The sequence below is a fragment of the Bufo bufo genome, chromosome 6 (assembly GCF_905171765.1).
Source record: "Bufo bufo chromosome 6, aBufBuf1.1, whole genome shotgun sequence".
NCBI lineage: Eukaryota > Metazoa > Chordata > Amphibia > Anura > Bufonidae > Bufo > Bufo bufo.
Genome location: NC_053394.1, coordinates 275,154,434 through 275,176,409, shown reverse-complemented (window position 1 = coordinate 275,176,409; position 21,976 = coordinate 275,154,434). Strand labels below are relative to the sequence as shown.

At 46.0% G+C, this 21,976-nt stretch overlaps 1 protein-coding gene across 4 annotated transcripts in view; it reads left to right on the top strand.

Moving 5' to 3' along the window:
* The first annotated feature begins 745 nt into the window (after positions 1 to 745).
* Positions 746 to 21,976, top strand: part of MICU1 (mitochondrial calcium uptake 1) — a 291,530-nt gene continuing 270,299 nt past the window's right edge. For all 4 annotated transcript variants that reach the window (XM_040435039.1, XM_040435038.1, XM_040435037.1 and 1 more), the window contains exons 1-2: positions 746 to 904; positions 19,732 to 19,893. In XM_040435039.1, coding sequence (XP_040290973.1) covers positions 19,733 to 19,893 — 161 coding nt within the window. In that variant the 5' untranslated portion in view covers positions 746 to 904; position 19,732. The remainder of the gene's footprint in view (positions 905 to 19,731; positions 19,894 to 21,976) is intronic.

Here is a 21,976-nt window from a genome sequence, read left to right as displayed (position 1 = left end):
TCTAGGGGTGTAGTTTCATGTAAGCCTCACAAAGTGACTTCAGACCTGAACTGGTCCCTAAAAATTGTGTTTTTAAGATTTGCTTCTAAACTTCTAAGCCTTGTAACGTCTCTAAAAACTATTCCCAAAATGATCCAAACATGAAGTAGACATATGGGGAATGTAAAGTAATAACTATTTTTTGGAGGTATTACTATGTATCATAGAAGTAGAGAAATTGAAACTTGGAAATTTGCTAATTTTTCAAAAATTTTGGTAAATTTGGGTATTTTTTTAAAAATAAAAATGAATTTTTTTTCACTTCATTTTACCAGTGTCATGAAGTACAATATGTGACGAAAAAACAATCTCAGAAGGGCCTGTATAAGTCAAAGCGTTTTAAAGTTATCAGCACTTAAATTGACACTGGTCAAATTTCCAAAAAATGGGATTGGCTGGGGTCCGAGTACTTCACAGCTCACCAAGCACAGTGTCACATTGTATGGCAGCTGTCATCAGTCTGTGGCTTAGTTCATAGGACAGTACCAGTGTTAACATGTACAGACACAGACTTCCTCAGGGGTAAATAATATCAGCTGCCCCTTCTATAATCTGCCCCTGTGGAAAGTCCAGAGATTCCCTTCTCCATATCAGCTGGAAAACACACTTTCTGTTCACGCTTTCTTATTGTTGCCTTTCAATAAAGTTTTTTTCCACTGCGTCGTAAAGCATTGTGGGAAGTGTAGTTCTTTTCGCTTCCTGTCTGTGCAGCTTGTATGTAGTTGGGCTGTGCTGTGTGACAGGCAGTGTCTCCAGTGAGGGAGCCGCGGATCGTTTACTCGCACCCGGAACCAGACCCGTGTTCCCCAGAAGACAGGGGAGCAGTGTCCGGAGAGAGGCGCCACTGGACGGCTGCAGAGGCCAGGTGGGGACGGCAGAGGCGAACCGCGGGTGTGCGCGGTAGCGGGCGGGTGTCAGGGCAGCTCAGTGTGAACTGTCTGAAACCATACTGGTAGTCACTGGGGTAATGAGCGCCCTCTGCTCCTCCCAGGCTACGGATCCGTTTCTGACAATGTATCTGACTCGTGTGTGCAAACTGTAAACAAGTTGTCAGTAACCTAAATGCAGGGTAAATGTCTTGGAGTTATTCTCTATGTAGTCAGATTTTTTTTCTATATGCTCTAAGGCTCCATTCACACGTCCGCAAATGGGTCCGCATCTGTTCCGCAATTTTGCGGAACGGGTGCGGACACATTCATTTTCTATGGGGACGGAATGGATGCGGACAGCACACAGTGTGCTGTCCGCATCCGCATTTCCGGAGCATGGCCCCGATCTTCAGGTCCGCAGCGCCGCAAAAGATAGAACATGTCCTATTCTTGTCTGCAGCTTGCGGACAAAAATAGGCCTTTCTATAGGGGTGCCGGGCGGGTGTGTTGCGGATCCGCAACACACCACGGACGTGTGAATGGAGCCTTAGTTTGAGAAGAGGGAAACCCACCCGAAAGAGAGGTTTTCTAGGGTTAAAGCAAATAGGGTTTTCTGAGATTGAAATACTCATCAGATGTTTGTGAAGGTACTGGTGCGCCGCCATCTCGCAGCTTTTCCTAGCCCGGTGACGGGACGTTTAGGGATGAGCGAATTCGCATAAAACTTTGTTCCAATACTGTATGGAGCAGGAGCTCTCTACAGTATTAGAATGTATTGGCTCCGATGAGCTGAAGGTACCACTTAGAACCGAACCTGAGTTTGGGAAATAGTTTTTTACAGTACAAATTAATTTCTGAAGTTATTACCCAAAGTCTCGAGACTTCTCGAAGCAATAACTTTCTACAATACATTCTAATACTGTACGGAGCTCCTCTGTGAATCGACTTAATATGTTTCATCCGAAGTCGATTCGCTCATCCCTAGTCATGTTGCACAGTCACGTGGCCCAGGCAGTTCAGCCCCATAGAAGTGCATGGGGCTGAGCACGATACCAAGCACAGCCGCTAGACAATGTACAGTGCTGAGCTTGGTGAGCACAGAGAAGGCCTCAGCGCTACTGTGAGCACCGGTGCCTTCTCAAACAGCTGATAAGTGGGGGTCCCGGATGTCGGACCCCCACTGATCAGATACTGATGACCTATCCGGAGGATAGGCTTCATGCACATCGCCTTTTCTGCAAACAATGGATTAGGCTGCGTTCACATCTCCGGTAGACTGTTCCAGCAGAGATGGGATCTAGGATTGACGGATTCACTAGCTCACCGCTGTGTCCACGTTGATCGGCATAATGGAAGACAGCTGGCATTTACACCGTATCATCTCTGACGGTGATGTAAACCCAGCCTCAGCAAAATGTGGTTTTCTAGTGCTTTGGCCCAGAATTAAGAAACAATTGGCTGTAAAAATTACATACTGTATTTTTCGCCCCATAAGACACATCCCCCCCCCCCAAAAGTTGGGGGAAAAATGCCCCTGCGTCTTATGGGGTGAATACTAATGAGCGCTTCCATTATGGAAGCGCTCATTAAGTACCGGAGGACCAGGAAGCAGTGAAGGCTCTGTACTCACCGCTTTCCTGGTCCTCGGCTGTTGGCTGTGGATTGCCTCCGTACAGCGTGAGGGCGCTCTTTGACTTCACGCTGTGAGCGCCAGTTCATAGCACAGCCGACAGAAGGGGGAAAGAAGATCGCGGACGTTGAGGAGCGGCGGCGTCCAGGAGCAGGAGAGGTAACTGTTTTATTTTATAAAACATGAGGCTGCTGGGGGCTGATGAGAGGCATAAGGGATGATTATGGGGGCTCTTATCTGAGGTCTGATTAGGGGTCATTTACATTGGGGTCTGATTGGGGTCTTATTAACACTGGGGGTCTGATTGGGGCTGTCAGCTGAGGTCTGATTAACATTGGGGTTCTGACCTGAGCTGTAATGAAAAATGTTTTTCTTCTTCTTATTCTCCTCTAAAACCTAGGTGCCTCTTATGGGCCGGTGCGTCTATAGGGCGAATAATCCGGTATTTTACAAGAAAATGTTGCAGTTAACCCCTCAGGTTAACTGCCCCTGATCGCAGCTCCCTGTCATAGAGGTTGGGTGCCGGCTATGTGATTCTGCCCCCGCCTCCTGATTTTGTATTAATGGTTTAGTTATCATCATTGGTGGCGCAGTGGCCACAGCCCCTCCCCCCCCCCTCTCTCCTCATTGGTGGCAGCAGCAGCACAGGGGGAGGGAGAGAGTGACTCCTTCTCCCCTGTGCTGCTGAGAGCAGCGCGCTCCATGTTCTGACACTGCGCAGCCTAGTATCTGTTAATGGCAAATCCCGGTATTGAATCCACACCGGTACAAAAGTATCGATTGGGTGTCACCCTAGTCTGGGTGTTTCAGGTACGGCTCTAAACCCAGAATAGGAGCAGATCTTTCCCTTAGGCCTCATGCACACGGCCGTGTTCCACGACCGAGAGCGGTCCGTGGTAACCCGGCCTGGATTCCTGCTGACAGCAGGAGCGCACTGCGTCATTGGTTGCTATGACGCCGTGCGTTTCATGCCGCCGCTACACTACAGTAATACACTGGTATAGATCATACGAGTGTATTACTGTAGTGCAGCGGCGGCATGAAGCGCACGGCGTCATAGAAACCAATGACGCCGTGCGCTCCTGCTGTCAGCAGGAATCCAGGCCAGGTTACCACGGACCGCTCTCGGCCATGGAACACGGCCGTGTGCATGAGGCCTATACCTTATCTCTGTGTAGGCTCCAATCCTGGTTTGGCTCACAATCACTGATGGAAATCACTGATCAAACACTGACATGTGAGTGAGGCTTAATACGGGCACCTGTTTGAAAAGCATCCAAATACGTCTTTTCATTTTTTTTAATTATGGTGATTGAAAACGATTGTTTATGGCGGCACTCAATAAGCCAAAATGTCTATTCTGACTAATGAAAATCTTTTCTGTGTCAGGAATAGATTAGATATTTCGCCATTACTGTAGCTTGTGACGGGTACCTCTAGAGAAGCGGTCTGTATATTTTACTCTAAAGATCAGGTATGGATTAGTATAAGGACAGTTGTAAATGTAAACTTTATTCATGTTGATGCGCTGTGATCCAGACACTGGTAAATGTCTGGTTAATGGTATCTATAATGGTCTAATTGGATGCAGAGGGATGAGTAGATGAGCAAGTGCTCATCTTCACATTCCCTTTCTGGGGGAAAAAAAGACCCCAGTATGTGAGAGAACAAGTATGCTCTGGTTGATTGGTGAAGGGGGTTGGTAGCATGCACTGGAGTCCATGTTATCCTCACCCTCTGGTTTTAAATAATCCAGCTTTAAAACAAGACCTGGCTTGTATCTCTATCTGCTACACAGCCTGAGATCAAGCCATCAGTAGCAAGAATCTAGAAGATACTTCCTTGTCCAGGAAAGGGTTAATACATGTGAACAGTAGTCCCATTCTGCGTATTGGGCCTGCATCTGCCCCTTTTCATGGGCCATTGACCAGCCCTTTTTATTACAGTGCCTTAGGGCTCTTCCACACCTGCGTTCTTGTCTTCCGGCATAGAGTTCCGTCGTCGGGGCTCTATGCCGGAAGAATCCTGATCAGGATTATCCCCATGCATTCTGAATGGAGAGAAATCCGTTCAGGATGCATCAGGATGTCTTCAGTTCCGGAACGTTTTTTGGCCGGAGAAAATACCGCAGCATGCTGCGCTTTTTGCTCCGGCCAAAAATTCAGAACACTTGCCGCAAGGCCGGATCCGGAATTAATGCCCATTGAAAGGCATTGATCCGGATCCGGCCTTAAGCTAAACGTCGTTTCGGCGCATTGCCGGAGCCGACATTTAGCTTTTTCAGAGTGGTTACCATGGCTGCCGGGACGCTAAAGTCAGCCATGGTAGAGTGTAAAGTGTAGCGGGGAGCGGGGGAGCAGTATACTTACCGTCCGTGCGGCTCCCCGGGCGCTCCAGAGTGACGTCAGGGCGCCCCAAGCGCATGGATCATGTGATCACATGGATCACGTCAAATGCTTTCAGTACACTTGCGTTTTTCCGGATCCGGAGTGTAATTCCGGCAAGTGGAGTACACGCCGGATCCGGACAACGCAAGTGTGAAAGAGGCCTTAGGCCTCATGCACACGACCGTTGTGTGCATCCGTGGCCGTTGTGCCGTTTTCCGTTTTTTTTTTGCGGACCCATTGACTTTCAATGGGTCCGTGGAAAAATCGGAAAATGCACAGTTTTGCAGCCGCATCCGTGATCCGTGTTTCCTGTCCGTCCAAAAAATATGACCTGTCCTATTTTTTGAAAGGACAACGGTTCACGGACCCATTCAAGTCAATGGGTCCGTGAAAGAACACGGATGCACACAAGATTGGCATCCGCGTCCGTAGGTTACTTTCATACAGACGGATCCGAAGATCCGTCTGCATAAAAGCTTTTTCAGAGATGAGTTTTCACTTTGTGAAAACTCATATATGACAGTATATTCTAACACAGAGGCGTTCCCATAGTGATGGGGACGCTTCTAGTTAGAATATACTACGAACTGTGTACATGACTGCTGCCTGGCAGCACCCGATCTCTTACAGGGGGCTGTGATCCGCACAATTAACCCCTCAGGTGCTGCACCTGAGGGGTTAGATGTGCATATCATAGCCCCCTATAAGAGATCAGGGGCTGCCAGGCAGCAGGGGGCAGACCCACCTCCCTCCCCGGTTTTAATTTCATTGGTGGCCAGTGCGCCCCCCCCCGGCCCCCCCTCCCTCTATTGTAATATCATTGGTGGCCAGTGTGCGGCCCCCCCGGCCCCCCCTCCCTCTCTCTATTGTAATATCATTGGTGGCCAGTGTGCGGCCTCCCCCGGCCTCCCCCCTCCGCACACTGGCCACCAATGATAATACAATAGAGGGAGGGGGGGCCAGGGGAGGCCGCACACTGGCCACCAATGATAATACAATAGAGGGAGGAAGGGGGGGCCGCACACTGGCCACCAATGATAATACAATAGAGGAAGGGAGGGGGGGCCGGGGGTGGGGGCCGCACACTGGCCACCAATGATATTCAAACTGGGGAGGGAGGGGGGTCTGCCCCCTGCTGCCTGGCAGACCCTGATCTCTTACAGGGGGCTATGATATGCACAATTAACCCCTCAGGTGCAGCACCTGAGGGGTTAATTGTGCGGATCACAGCCCCCTGTAAGAGATCGGGTGCTGCCAGGCAGCAGGGGGCAGTCATGTACACAGTTCGTAGTATATTCTAACTAGAAGTGTCCCCATCACTATGGGAACGCCTCTGTCTTAGAATATACTGTCGGATATGAGTTTCACGATCTAACTCATATCCGACAGTATATTCTAACATAGAGGCGTTCCCATGGTGATGGGGACGCTTCAAGTTAAAATATACCATCGGATTGGAGAAAACTCTGATCCGATGGTATAATAGGGACTCCTGACTTTATATTGACTTGCATTATAAGTCACGACGGATCCGTTTGGCTCCGCATGGCCAGGCGGACACCAAAATGACTTTTTTTTCATGTCAGTGGATCCTCCAAAAATCAAGGAAGACCCACGGATGAAAAAACGGTCACGGATCACGGACCAACGGAACCCCGTTTTGCAGACCGTGAAAAAATACGGTCGTGTGCATGAGGCCTTAGGAGGAGGATCTCAAAACTGAAGGAACTGGAAAGAGTGCAGCAGAATGCATTCCGTTCCGGTTTGTTGCATTCCCATGCCGGACAGGAAGCCGCTGCAAGCAGCTTTTTTGTGTGCAGCATGGGAAACTGACGAAGCAACAAAATTCAGACACAAAAAAAACGGATCTGGCTCCCATTGACTTACAATGGTTTTAGCGCTGGATCCGGTTTGTTCATTTTCAGTATAATACAACCGGATCCGTTCAGAACGGGTGCAGCTGGTTGTATTATCCAAATGGATCCCATGCAGGATCGCAAAAACGCGCATGTGAAAGTAGCCTTAGCCGATCATTGGTGACATAGCCATCCCTTTAATCCATTTTCTTATGTCCGGGTTGCCTAGATAACGCGGCTATAGTGCACATGTGTGTCAGGACCACATACTGGATGCAGTTAGTCAGGGTGCTTATTTAACACAGTGCCATTGTATCTGCCCATTTACATGGATTGTCTCCCAGATTATGGTTTTACTCATTAGTTTAGTTGATTAGTAGTCCTTCCCAGTTTGCACCTGCGCAGTTACAGTAGTGACACCTTATTGATGTTCTAGTTAGGGATCGACCGATATTGATTTTTTAGGACCGATACCGATAATTTGTGAACTTTCAGGCCGATAGCCGATAATTTATACCGATATTCTGGGAATTTTCATTTTTGGAAAAAAAAAAAAATTCCTACACAAATCTGCTGAAAATTAATATGTTTATTGTTAACGTGTATTTTTATTTTTTTGGTAAATCTTTCTTTTTCATTTATACTTAATATATATATATTTTTTTTACTAACTTTTAGCCCCCTTAGGGACTAGAACCCTTGTCCTATTCACCCTCTATCAGGGTGAATAGGAGCTCACACTGTCCCTGCTGCTCTGTGCTTTGTGCACACAGCAGCAGGGAGCTGACTATGGCAGCCAGGGCTTCAATAGCGTCCTGGCTGCCATGGTAACCGATCGGAGCCCCAGGCTTACACTGCTGGGGCTCCGATCGGAGGAGCAGGGGAGAGGGGATCCTGTGGCCACTGCCACCAATGATTAATACTGGGGTGGGGGGCGCACTGCGCCACCAATGATTAATACTGGGGGGCTTGGGGGGGCGCACTGCGCCACCAATGAAGAGAAATCTCTAATTAATGCATATACAGGAGGCGGGAGCTGGCTGCAGAATCACATAGCCGGCTCCTGACCTCTATGAGCGGTAGCTGCGATCCGCGGTACCTAAGGGGTTAACTACCGCAGATCGCAGCTACAGCTCATAGAGGTCGGGAGCCGGCTATGTGATTCTGCAGCCAGCTCCCGCCTCCTGTATATGAATTAATGAAAGAGTTATCTTCATTGGTGGAGCGGTGGCCACAGCCCCGCCCCTCCTCTTATCTTCTCTCCTCTAATTGGCGGCAGTGGCAGCAGCAGCACAGGGGGAGGGAGACACGGCTTCCTTCTCCCCTGTGCTGCGGAGGGAACACAGAGAGCGCTGAGAGCAGCGCGATCTGTGTTCCCAATACGTTATCGGTATATCGGCAAAATAGATGCCGGTACCGATAACTGTCAAAATCCTCAATATCGGCCGATAATATCGGTAAAACGGATAATCGGTCAATCCCTAGTTCTAGTGTCCTAGGTTGCCTGGAGAAGTTAGACATCACTTGTAGGCCTTACCAACCACCTGATGGTGTTCATGGTAACCTGACCACGCTAGCGGAGGAGCTTTGACGTGCGCAGTACTTACCTTATACCAAGAGTTTTCATCTTGCTGTGCCATCCTTCTTACCAACTCGTACCCAGCCTCTTTCATACCCAGTTCTATGCAGAGTTCCCAGACTATCTGACAAGCTGGACTGGCAGGAAAGGAAGCTGCTTGGCGTCAGTTTAGGCGACTTTCACATCAGCGTTTTTTTTTATTCAGGTTTTGAGATCCAGGTATTTTCTGTTACTGAAGAAAAAACTGATCCAGAACCATTGACTCACATTGATCTTCATGCCGTATCCTGTTCGTTCAGTTTCGCAGACCGGACACAAAACTGCAGCTTGCAGCGGTTTTGTGCCGGGTCAAAAAAACTGAGCAAACCGGAAGAGAAAGCATCCTGATCTGGTTTGTTCTGTTTTGTCCCCATTGACAATGAATGGGGACAAAATGGAAGCGTTCTGCCGGATTTTAAAACCGGAATGCAAAATGCATATGTGAAAGTAGCCTTAGCCTTCCCCATCCCGGGCTGCAGTCCACGGCCTTATTACTGCCCTATTTAGAACCACATTTGGGATCATGTACTATGGGAAAGCTCGGCACCATGTAGCTCCATCAGCTATTACTGTGACCACTTTGGGAAATGATATTTGCAGGCAAGTCTGGTTGGGAATGCTGTGACTAGAGGTTGCAGTTCTCTATTATAAACTGTCCCGGGCCATGATGTGTATAGGTGCCAGCAGCCAAGCGTATCATCTCAGCCGTATGAAGTCACACAGATTCCCATCCTCAGTGTCACTCCGCTTAACTTAGCCATTAGGGAAATCCCTCCAAACCTCCATTAACCTTTCCAGCAAGAACAACCTTTAAAGAACTTGTCCTACCCGCTGTGAATGACAATATCTCCGTTGGCAGAGTAAGCCGCTAGTCTCCTCTGCCTGGATGTGTTTCATTGAAGAATATATTTTACCTTTATCCTGTACAATTAAAGAGCGTGTATAGCTAGGTTAATGGAAATGCCGGAAGTGCCACAGCAAATTCATGCCAAAGGGGGCCATTTACCATCCGATGTATTTCAGGTTAGTTCTGTGTACTTGCGCCACATTTAAGAGTATGGTGCGCGGAAATCCATTTGGTGGTAGCACAGTGTAGTAAAAGTACGGCTGGGGGATGCCTGGCGTGGTGGTGTGAATTATTTGTAACATTTTAAAAAGTTGCCCTTCTTCATAAATATTACACAAAAGTGTAGTACTTTGAAATCCTGACCGTATTTTCACTCCACTTTTAAGGCTACTTTTACATTAGCGTTTTTTTGCAGACCCATCGTGGATCTGCAAAAACGCTCCATTACCATAATACAACCGCCTGCATCTGTCATGAACGGATCCAGTTGTATTATGTCTTCTATACCCATGACGGATCAGTCAAGAACACCATTGAAAGTCAATGTGGGACGGATCCGTTCTCTATTGTGTCATAGAAAACAGATCCGTCCCCATTGACTTACATTGTGTAATCCATCTTGCTTCGCACCACATCGCGGACAGAAAAACGCTGCTTGCAGCGTTATTCTGTCCGCGATGGGAGCCCACCCAACGGAACGGAATGCATTTTGGTCACTCTGTTTTGTTCAGTTCAGTTTTGTCCCCATTGACAATGAATGGGGACAAAAACTGAAGCGTTTTTCTCCGGTATTGAGATCCTGTGATGGATCTTAATAGCAGAATTGAAAACACTAATGTGAAAGTGGCCTTAAAGTTGGGCCAGAAAGTGGCAACATTTTATGACACCAAAACAAGTGAACCGGATTTGATAAAAGTTTCCAAAAATCCCTAATACCAGATTTCCCCATCCTTATTTTTTTTAAAAATGCAATGCTCCTTGTATTTTGTAGCGTTTAGTAATAACGACCAAGCACAATAGCATGTCTAATGCAACCTTGTTCTTTAAAGGGTTATTTTGGTTAGATTAAGTGATCCCCTACCCACAGGATAGGGGATTACTATTAGATCACTAGGATCCCACCGTTTGATGATCAGGATGAGAAAACTTTGACTGATGTCCCAAAGTAGACATGGCTTTATTTAGATTAGCTAGAGGTAGTGCTTTGCTATTTGAGGATATGGGATCATTATGGATAAATAATTGATTCCAGTCTTAAGAAAACTTGGGACGCAGCTACATCCTTGTTTAAGCCGAATTTGGCGGTAATCTCTATGGCCAGATCAGTTGGCTTCTGCATCTGGAGGGATTGCTGAAAGCTAGTAACTTGGCCGATTCTTTTCCCATGTTGTCAAGGAGGGAGACGGGACAAAAAGCAGTACCATTTTCAGCTGGGGTATGATTTTTTCCCCTCTGCCACTTATTCCGAAGGTTCTCAGGAAATTCGGGAGGAAAAAGCAAAAGTTAACCTTGTAGCTCCCAATTGGCCAAGGATATTATGGTACCACTTCTGTTGAACCTTGCCTTGGTACCAGGATTATTTGACGCAAGAGTCGGTCCTTCATCCTCCGGTCACAAACCTGCACCTAACAGCATGGATTCTGAGAGGATAAGCCTAAGGGTACTTTCACAGTAGCGTTATTCTTTTCCGGCATAGAGTTCCGCCAAAAGGGCTCTATGCCGGAAAAGAACTGATCAGGTATGTCCCCATGCATTCTGAATGGATAGAAATCCGTTCAGTTTGCATCAGTATGCCTTCCGTTCAGTCACTGTCAGGCGTTTTGGCTGGACATAATAACGCACCATGCTGCGGTATTATGTCAGTCCAAAATGCCTGATCAGTCGCCGGAATGCGGCATTAATTCCCATTCACTTGCATTAGTGCTGGATACGGCATTGCAAAACAACTGAAGGACTGTCCATGCGCAGACCGGGAAAACTGTGAAAAAGACTGCAAGATGGATCCGTCCATCCGCATGACAAGCGGAGAGACGGATCCGTTTTTGCAATGCATTTGTAGACTGATCCGCACCCGGATCCGTCTACAAATGCTGTCAGTTGTCACACTGATCGGCGGATCCGGCAGGCAGCTCCGACGACGGAACTGCCTGCCGGATCACACTAACGCTAGTGTGAAAGTACCCTAAGATCAAAAGGGCTGTCAGAAAGGGTAATGATACAAAGAGAAGCCAGCGGAAGTCTGTAACGTGTAAAATATACCAAAAGATCTGGAAATGAAAAATCCTGGTGTAGTAATTCTAATTCAGGTAACATAGGTGAGATTGCTTCCATCTTAGATTTTCTACAGTAGGGATTTGTCAAGGGCCTTAGGCCTGGTACACAAAGGGTACAAGTCCCGACCTTAAGTGTATAATTGGATGAAAGGCTATCAGTACATCCTTGGATAGTTTGATTTCTCAAGGGTACAGATAGACTTAGACAGAAGATCAAGTCATTTATTTCACCATGGAATCTAAAAATGGTTTTGTCAGGTCTCACTTTGCTACCATTTGAGCCATTAGTAGAAATGGATATTAGACATTTAACCCTTAAAGATGACCTTTCATGGGTCCAGACTTTATAAACTATCAGGGTAAGTAGGGCATACAGCAGGGATCTAATAGAACTGTGGACCTCGTTAAATTCTCCCACCCTGTATGCTAATTTTCGCATCGGAACGGGGAGGAGGAGACTGCACGGTTTCTCAATGGGCGTCTCCTGACTGTGAGCTGTCCAATCACAGCGGAGAGCGTCACAGCCAGGGAGAAGGTGAGCGATTGGATAGCGCTACAGCCAGGGAGAAGAAGACACCCATTGAAAAACCGTGCAGTCTCCTCCTCCCTGTTCCGATGCGAAAATTAGCATACAGGATGGGAGAATTTAACGGGGGCGACAGTGGGCAAACGGAGCGGCGCTCAGAAAAAATAGTAAGCGTTATTAGATCCCCGCTGTATGCCCTACATACTCTGATACTTAGTTTATAAATTCTGGACCCATGAAAGGTCCTCTTTAAGACTGTATTTCTTGTAGCAATAACCTCAACAAGAAGGATAAATGAGATCCAGGCCTTCTCGTTAAAATAACCTTTTTTGGTGATTTAAAGAGAATAGAGTTATTTTTAGACTTGATGATACATTTATTCCCAAAGTGGTTCTGATTTCCACAGAATGGAGGAAGAGACCCTTCGATCATTTTGTGAGAATCCCAAATTGAAATTGAATGTGAGCAGATGTGTACTTCAGTACTTATTGGACTCACAGTCCTGGAGACAATCTAATAACTTGTTTATTCAGTTCCTAGATAATAGGAAATGGATGAAGGCATCTAAAACTACTATAGCCAGATGGTTAAAGTCATCCATATGTGAGTTTGATGAAACGATGGAGAAAGAACCACCATCTGATTTAAAGGCTCATTCTACTAGGGTGATTTCTGCTTTATAAGCTCAGAAAGCTTCAGCTTCTCTGGAGCAGATATGCAGAGCAGCGACCTGGTCAAAACCTCACACTTACAGGGTGGAGATGGATGCCAAGCAGGACCATTAATTTGGTAGGAAGGTCCTTTAGGCCATTTTCCGACCATAATTATGGAATTATCTGTTTATTCGCATGGTCAGGTGGTGTATTGGAGGTGAGGTGAAAAACCAAATTAGTCTTACCGATAATTTCCTTTTCAGAAAACCTCCACAACGGCACCACCTACCCCCCACCCCCCCCCCTTTAAAAACAAACAAACAAAAAACACATGTAGGATTTGGTTTATATAGATTCTTAAATAAAGTGCCTTCCTGTAGGGATTTTGATAATCTTCTGGTGAGAGAATGGATGTTTGCATGCTTTGAGTCATAGGGCCTGTTGGGTTCGGAAGAGAACATGAGGTGGGCCCTTTTGAAGCTTCCTGACCCCACCTGGTGGGAGGAGGAGGGTGATCTCATGGCCAGGTTGTGTCATGGAGGTTTCCTGAGAGGGGAATTACCGGTAAGACTAATTAGTTTTTTTTTTTTCTGGCTGGAGGACCATTTTGAGGCCCACAAACAATACTTTAGAAGTTTTCTGTTCTTTATCTAGATAGTTCCTTATCTCCTGCACTTAATTTGTTTCTAAATGTCCATGGAAACTAATAAATATGAAATCAGGAAAAGAGGATTCATTGAAAATATTAGATATTTTGGAGTCTTAACCCTGCCATGCTTTTTTTAAATGAAAACTTACCTCCCTTGAGAACAAAAGGATTTGGCATGTTGAAATCCTTCCTCCCTCCCAGCATTTGCTGTTGTAGGAGAGTTAGTAGACCCCTATAGTAATCTCATTTGTATGACCAACCTTTAGACGTACGGCTAAATTCCTGTGCCTTGACAATCGAACATGTAATAGTTAAAGGACAATCCAATGAAAAACTTTTTTATTAACTATCCACACTGTGTGATTAATGTATGAGTGCTTGGGCCACCGCTGCTGGGACCAACACCTTTACTAGAAAGTAGGCCCCAAGCTCTCGTTCTTTTTACTGCATGACTACAGAGAGGTGTCGTCTGACCATAGCAGTGGTCTCGCATGCATCCTGCCACTCCATTCAGTGTCTATGGGTCTGTCTAGTGATCACTGACAAGTCCATCGATGGGGGCCCCTATCAATTTAACAAGTGATAAATGTTTTTTCATATTCCCTTTAACTGGACATGGTTTGAATGTTTCCCTTATTATATGTAAAATGTGTATCAGTGACATCAGAATTTCTTTGTATTAGCCTGAAGGACCTTTTTTGACATTTACAAAATACATGGACTGCTTTTCATCTGGATAGCTGCTAGGTAATTGGTTAAATCAGACTCGTATTAAGGGTCCATTCACACGTCCGTAAAATGAGTCTGCATCCGTTCCGCAATTTTGCAGAACAGGTGTGGACCCCTTCATTTTCAATAAGGCCGGAATGTGCTGTCCACATCCGCGGATCCGCACCTCCGTTCCGCAAAAAAATAGAACATGTCCTATTCTTGTCCGCAATTGCTGACAAGAAAAGGCATTTTCTATGAGAGTGCCGGCGATGTGCGGTCCGCAAAATGTGGAACGCATATTGCTGGTGTCAGTGTTATGCGGATACGCAAAACAATTACGGACGTGTGAATAGACCCTAAAGGGGTTGTCTGGGCCAGAGTCTCACTTGCCCGTCATTCTTATTTGTATCTTGTTTGCACACAGAGCCAAATTCTTATTTTTTTAGGACATGTTGTGGTTTTTTTTTTCCTCACTGTTTTATGACATTCGTGGAGAGGAAAACATCCTGTAAAAAATACAGTTTTTATTTGCAGTACTGGATCACCATTTCCATAAAAGCTGTTGTAGGAATATTTCTTAGAACCGCTTCTTTTGCCAAAGCTGCATGTATAAGGCCTCGTTCACATTTCTGTTTTTCACTGACCTGTGCTGTCCGCATTTGCCACAGACAGCACATGTACCCATTGATCTTAATGAGTTTGTTCGCACATCAGTGGTTTTCCAATGACTGTGGGTCAGTGGAAATATCACAGAGACATGCACCACTTTGGTCTGTGTGATGTGGGCCAAACACACCCATTACATTCTATGGGTCTGTAAAAAAATCACTGACACAACATGGATGGTCAGTGGTTTTTCACAGACCATTAGGTGGAGATGCTCTGGAAATTAACTTTCAGCTGGGCAGTGTCTGTGACATACGAATGACACACAGAGGGCAAAAAATGAAAACATGGACCAAACACGGATCCTTCACAGATGAAACACTGATGGAATTTCCACGGACGTCAAACGGAAACAAGGCCTTAGAGAGGACCTATCTCCAATGTGAGGTGTTAGGTCTCATGCACATGACCGTATGAATTTTGCGGTCCGCAATAAAAAGGATGACATCCATGTTGCATCCGTTTTTTTTGCGGAACCATTGTGACAATGCCTGTCCTTGTCCACAAAGTGGACAAGAATAGGACATGTTCTTTTTTTTTTTTTTTGTGTAGCGGACATATGGGCATGGAACGCACACGGAGTCATTTCCGTTTTTTCAAGCCCCATTGAAATGAATAGTTCCGTATACGGACCTGTAAAAAAACTGAAGAAAAATATGTTCGTGTGCATGAGCTCTTATGTTAAGTATTTCCTTTCCTCGTAAAAGAACAGGTCTGGAGCATCCTTTCTCCTATTCCTTTGTTATGCCTCCTAGAAACGTATGAATAAATTGACAACTGGGCATTACCATTCTCCTTGTGGGGTGTGTCCCAACACAGTCTGACACTGGCAGCACTGATTGGACCATGTGAGAGTGGGTAGGGAAACACCCCAACTGGTAACCTCTAGTTGTCGATTTCTAGGAGGAATAACAGAAAAACAGCACAATACAGAGTTCTAAGTACAGATGCTCCAGAATTGTAATTTCATGAAGAACATTTGCTTAAGTATTGTTATTATTATGAAGAAGATTTGCTAATTTTTGCTAAGGCTACTTTCACATTAGCGTTTTTTGCGGACCCATTATGCATCTGCAAAAACGCTTCCGTTACGATAATACAACTGCATGCATCCGTCATGAACGGATCCGGTTGTGTTATGTGTTCTATAGCCATGACGGATCCGTCATGAACACCTTTTGAAAGTCAATGGGGGACTAATCCGTTTTCTATTGTGTCAGAGAAAACGGATCCGTCCCCATTGACTTACATTGTGTCAGGACGGATCCGTCTTGCTCTGCACCACATCGCGGACAGAAAAACGCTGCAGGCAACGTTTTGGTGTCCGCCTCCAGAGCGGAGCAAGACTGATCGGAGGCAAACTGATGCATTCTGAGCGGATCCTTTTCCATTCAGAATGCATTAGGGCAAAACTGATCCATTTTGGACCGCTTGTGAGAGCCCTGAACGGATTTCGGAAACGGAAAGCCAAAACGCCAGTGTGAAAGTAGCCTTAAATAGACTTGTCAGGACTGGTGAGAGGTTTGGTAATGTGGGTTTAGGGACTGATGACTGCTGCTGCTCCATTCATTCTCTATGGGACTGCCAGAGATAGTCGGGGACTGCGCTTCGCTCTCCATTCCATAGAGATGAATGGAGCAGCAGCAGTCACGTGTGCCCTGGCGCGCCATTCATTCCAGGGAACGGGACCTTCATTTTTGTGATCTATGAGGGTTTTCGGCAGTCGGACCCCCACCAATCATATGGTGTATAGGGGATAACTCTAGAATGTGGCACAACCTCTTTAACTTCTCTCTTAAATTGGATCAGAGTTAAAATCTGAGATAAATGTTCTGAAGCTTTCAAACATGGATCATGTTGATGGGAGGCAGACCTGTTAGACTTGAAGATAAAAGCCTTCCTGTGTGACTGCTCCGTGGTCTTTACTGCATTGCAGAAATTGCTACCAACTAGCAGCTGCCAGCAAATAAATCTGCCTGAGTATTACATTACTGGAGGAGACTAAAAAGGAGATTCCAGGCGGGCGAGAATGACATTGACAAGTAAAGGGAGAACTCTGGCTGTGACGGCAGCAACCAAACATCCATTGGCGAAAGAATGAGAGACCAGGACGTGGACATGGCTTGAATCTCCATATAAATCATTGCTGTAGACCCTGCATCATCAACCCTAGCAGAGACATGCACGTGCATTACAAGGTCCTATTTGCAGATGAATTGCCCTTTATCATGTGGACAATTACAAAATTATATGAAATCCAAAACGGCTAAAAAGTATGTAAGACCGCCCAATATGTTATTAGAGGGACACCAGTGTTTAAAGGGGTTGGCCAATTTGCAGTGTAATTGGTCAGCATTTCATAGACAGTCCTGTATGCCCCATACAAGCATACATGACAGTACTGTCCACCCGGCCGCCCCCCCGTCATCCTCCATGTCCATGGGCTACAAAATAGTGGCGACCGCTTCTAAGTAGCTTCTATTGTGCACAGGCGCAGAATGGCAAATGGAGGAATCCAGTGCAGAGCAAATACAGGGGGTGGCTGTACCGGCGCATGTGTTGGACATGGTCATTTGCTGTCCAGCGCCTGCTCTAAATAGATGCTACCCAGGAGTATCCAGAGAAAGCCTTCACCACCATCTTGCAGCCCATGGACGTGGTGGATTGCAGGTGAGTTCTTGTTCGTCACTGACATTGGGGGGCTCCACTGGTAAAACTGGGGAACAGTATACAGTCATATACGGTTATGCCCATGTTTGCGCCACCACTCCTGTGGTGTGAATTCAGAATACACCGGATTCGGCCCTGCAAATGCCGCCGAAATGCCCTCCATACCTATTAACTACAATAGAGTCCGGTGGAGATTTGTTTGTGTCCGGATGATTCCCAGCATTGTTTACCAGAACCCCCCGATGGAATTCCCACCGGAGGCGAAACTAGCCTTGCCCGGGAAAGAGATGACACCAGGATGCACTTGGAGAAGAAGGCAAGCTGGCAGGAGCAGTGTGTTGATCTGGGCAATGTACTGCTAGGAAACCTTGGGTCATTCATGTAGATGTTACTTTGACATGTCTTATGTCTTTTGTTTAGGCGGCAAAATTAGGGCGGTGTTGGTGTATGTTTTTCTTATTTTTATATTATGCTATTTTGCACTGTAACTGGGTCATACATAAGAGCACCTGAACCGTGGGTGCTGTGTAAGCTGAAAAGAACACAAAATTTGTTAGAAACGTCCTCCCCTTAAAGGAGTTGTCCATTTATTTATTTATTTATTTTTTAAATTTGCACATCAGCCATCTGTATAGGCTGAAAAATCCATACTCGCCCGTCCCCACCACCTTTTTTCCGCTCCCTGACTCTATTCACTGGTCTCCCTGTCCCAATCTATAAACTTTTGCATGGTCAGATATGCTGCTGCAGCCAGTGACTGCCCTCAGCCATGACGTGTCCACAAGTGGCACGTGACCCAGCAGTGATCTGCTGCTTTGGGGGCACGTCGCCACTGAGGACAGCCGTTGGCTGCGGTGGCACACTTGACCTTGTTCAGGTGGAAGTTAACATACTGTCACTGCCTGCCCTGTGAGAGGTCTGAGAAGATCAGATAGATCTTGAGTCTATCTGACAGGTCTTTCTGTTTTTCCTTGCTGTCTGTTGATGTGGGCAGGATCTCACCTCTCCACAGGTTCTGCTCATTTGCTGTTTAGTGGCTCTATTTTATCCGCCTCTGACTGCAAACCTTGCGGTTGTTATTTCCTTCTGGAGTTCTAAGCTGGTTGTTAGAGGTTCTCCTGCTTCTTACTCATCTCAAGCTAAGTCCTCCTGTTTCTACTTTTGTGTGTGTGTTGTGTCTAGGTGTCAGGGAGACGCTGGTCCCTTCACGGTGGAAGGTCCCGGCAATCTCATCCCCGCTCCCTAATTTAGGGTTTGTGGCAGTTTCAGCAGGTCATAGGTTCCGGTGTATGAGTTCTTCCACCATTAGGATTAGCTCATACTGTCAGGGAGAGGCTCAGGGATAACTAGGAGGTTACCATCCCCCTCCTCACTAGCTTTGGGTCCTAGTCTGTGTTACTGTTGTAGTTTGTTTATTTGGTGTTCTTCCTTTCCCCACTTACCGTGATACATACGGGGCAGATGACTAGCGAAGGAAGCCAGAGTGGAGAATTGGGGAGCAGTTGAGTATGGGTCTTTTAAAGATACAGCTGGCTGGGGTGCCAATAAAAAAATATATAAAAAACTCTGGACAAGCCTTTTAAGGTGTCTGTGGCATCCAGAGGCACCAGCTGCTTCTCCTAGATTGCAAGAGCTTTAAACCCACACCATGCATTTACAGTTGCGCCAGCAATTGATGCAATTTTTAACACAAATCTATGCTTGCTCATATCAGTTGTAAATTTCAGTTTCTGGCGCAAGAACAGCCCAAGAGGCGCCAAAGTTACTAGGGGCATTTTGCTTTTATTAAATTACACTCCAAGGCTCTTCCATATGAAATGGCAGCTTTCTTATAAAAGGTATGCTATTGTACTTTTATTTTAATTAGTAGACCGTTTGCACTAATATTTTTTTTTTTCCGGGGGAATCATATTATTTAATCCCTGGGTTGGAATGCGTTAAAATAACAATCATCAGTCACCTCACTCATCCCCTGGTGCTGCTGTTTGGCCGATGCCCAGGTTCCTGCTCCTCTCCACTTCCTGTTCTCAGACTCCATATGCAAGAGAGGGTTTTGGCTGCCCACTCAGGCAGTGGTGACCCGCCTCAGCCAGTCAATGGCGGAACAGGCAGTCTAAGCCATTTCCTGCGCGGAGAGCAGCAGCAGTGAATTGGTGAGGTAAGTACTTACAGTTTATTTTAACTCCCTTTGACCCTGTGTTTAAATACTAATGATTCCCTCGAAAAGCCCCTTTAATACAAATGCCTAAATTTGGTGAAAAGGTTGTATGGCATGGAAGTCTTCTAAATTCTGTGATGTGTTCATAGTAAAAATTGCCTCTTTTTTTTGTTTATTAGGATGTTTCGTCTTCGCTTTTTGCCAGCGGTGGCAGGACTGGCAACTGTAACCCGCCGATACCATGGAGTGGCTAATCCAGTACGTAGCAGGCGGAGATTTATGCTTGCTGCTTTTGTGGGGGCAACTGCAGTATCTGCTAGTGCCGGATTACTCTGGAGGAGGTGAGTTGGTGCTTAGTTATTACTTCTTTACTTCTAATAGTCTCTTAATTTCCTTCTGGGATCTACAATCAGATAGTATATGGGTGGCGAGCAATGAATGATTCAAAATCATCGACAGTAATCCAATCAGCCCTGCTCTCCCCCGCCCGAGGAGGAAACGCCAGAGTTTCTCAATGGGCATCTCCTTCTCCCTGGCTGTGCCGCGATCCAAACACAGCAGAGAGCGTCACAGCCAGAGAGGAGACGCCCATTGAGAAACTCTGGCGTCTCCTCCTCCCTGTACCTATGCTCAGTATTGGCATATTGAGCGCGAAAACTAGATCGGGGCTGATTAGATTACTGTGGATGATTTTGAATCATTCATTGCTCACTATATGATTGTAGATCCCAGAAGAGAGGGGAGGGGGGGGCACAGAGGGGCACAGGAGCAAAATTTAAAAAAATCGGGCAGAGTGGCAGCATCAGCGTCACTGGTAGACATAAACCGTTGAGTTATTTTGGTATATTGCAGTATGGCACTGTGCCATTACATCTCCAGCTAGGTATATTGCCTACCATGTCCTTGCTGCCAGAACAATCTCAATCAAATGAACTGAACTGATTTTCAGTCGCAGAAGTTTACCCCAATGACCACACTGTTGGGTTTCCCACAGCATTCCCAGACACGGATATAACTAATAAGCAGGTGAATCTGTTGTGTCGCTTGGATATGCCATCAAAGTCAGATAGGTGCGGGTCCCACCTCTGAGACCCGCACCTGTGTCTAAAACGGGCTCTTGAAAGTTTAAGAAGAGAGCTGTGCGCATGCGTGAAGTTCTGAAAAAAGCCAAGCAAAGTCCCATAGAAATGAATGGAGAGAGCACCGCTCAAGCACGGCCACTCCTCCATTCACTTCTATAGGACTATGGGAAAGCCAATCCAGCACTCCACCTATTTTTGGAACTCCCATAGAAATGAATGGAGGGCGGTTGCACATTCGCGGCTGCTCTCCGCTGACCCGCACCTGTCTGACTTTAGTGACATAACCTAGCGATATGCCACTAGTGTCCTAGATGAGACCACTCCTTTAAGAATTCTTTTTTTTTAATCTAACTTCAGCCCTTTCAATATAACTTGGGACTTTACTAATTCCTGGAATAAAGTCCAGGAGGCGGAGCTATCAGTGACTGACAGCTCTCTCTGTATACACAGTCATAGAGGTAAGGCTGTCAGTCACTGATAGGACCGCCTCCTGGACTTCATAGCTCAGAATGATCTATAAGTTTTTTACTGAATATTTTCCATTAAAACGATATATCAATCTACTCAGCTCCTCCTGCTCTATAACATGCCGCCTGCAGACTGCACTGCATTTTCATGGTGACAGGTTCTCCTTTAATGTCCTATCCTAGCAATGGGTCATCACCATTAGAGTCCAGGAAGGCTATTTTGTATTACATTTGGAAATACTGTCGACCTCCTGCTAATGACATTTGTGGCATTTTCACTGGTAGTAAATACAGTATGACACATCACAGATTTGTGGACATGTGCAGGTTTGGAGGTAGCTAATAAAGAATATGAAAAGTTGTTAGATCCACACTGAAATCCTGCTTTAGCTGTCCCCACGACTTCCTCTAACACAGGGAATTCAGTTTTTCTCGCTTAAAAAATAAATAAAATCATAGTCCTGCTTATGGCTGGTGAGTCTGAAATAAAGCTAATGCAGTGTTCGCTATTCCCCTAGTCACACACATCTCTGCTGTCAGCCTCGCTCTACTATCCACCTTTATAGGATCTACAGACTGATCAGCCTCCTAGTGGTGGCAGAACAGAACTGACCGCGTCGGAGTAATGGTGCATTCACATCATCGTTTAGCTTTCCATTCTTCTGATCCGTCAGAAGAAGAGAGAGAGAGAAAAAAAATAAAAAAACATGATCCTGTGAAAAAAACGGATGCTGTGCATAGGTTTGCACAGGATCTGTTTTTTTTGCAAGATCCAGTGGAAAAAAAAAAAAGATCCTGTTTCATCAGTTGTCATCCGTTTGAGCCATTTCCTTCTGAGATCAGTTTTTTTTAGATGGAAACAAAAGTACTGCATG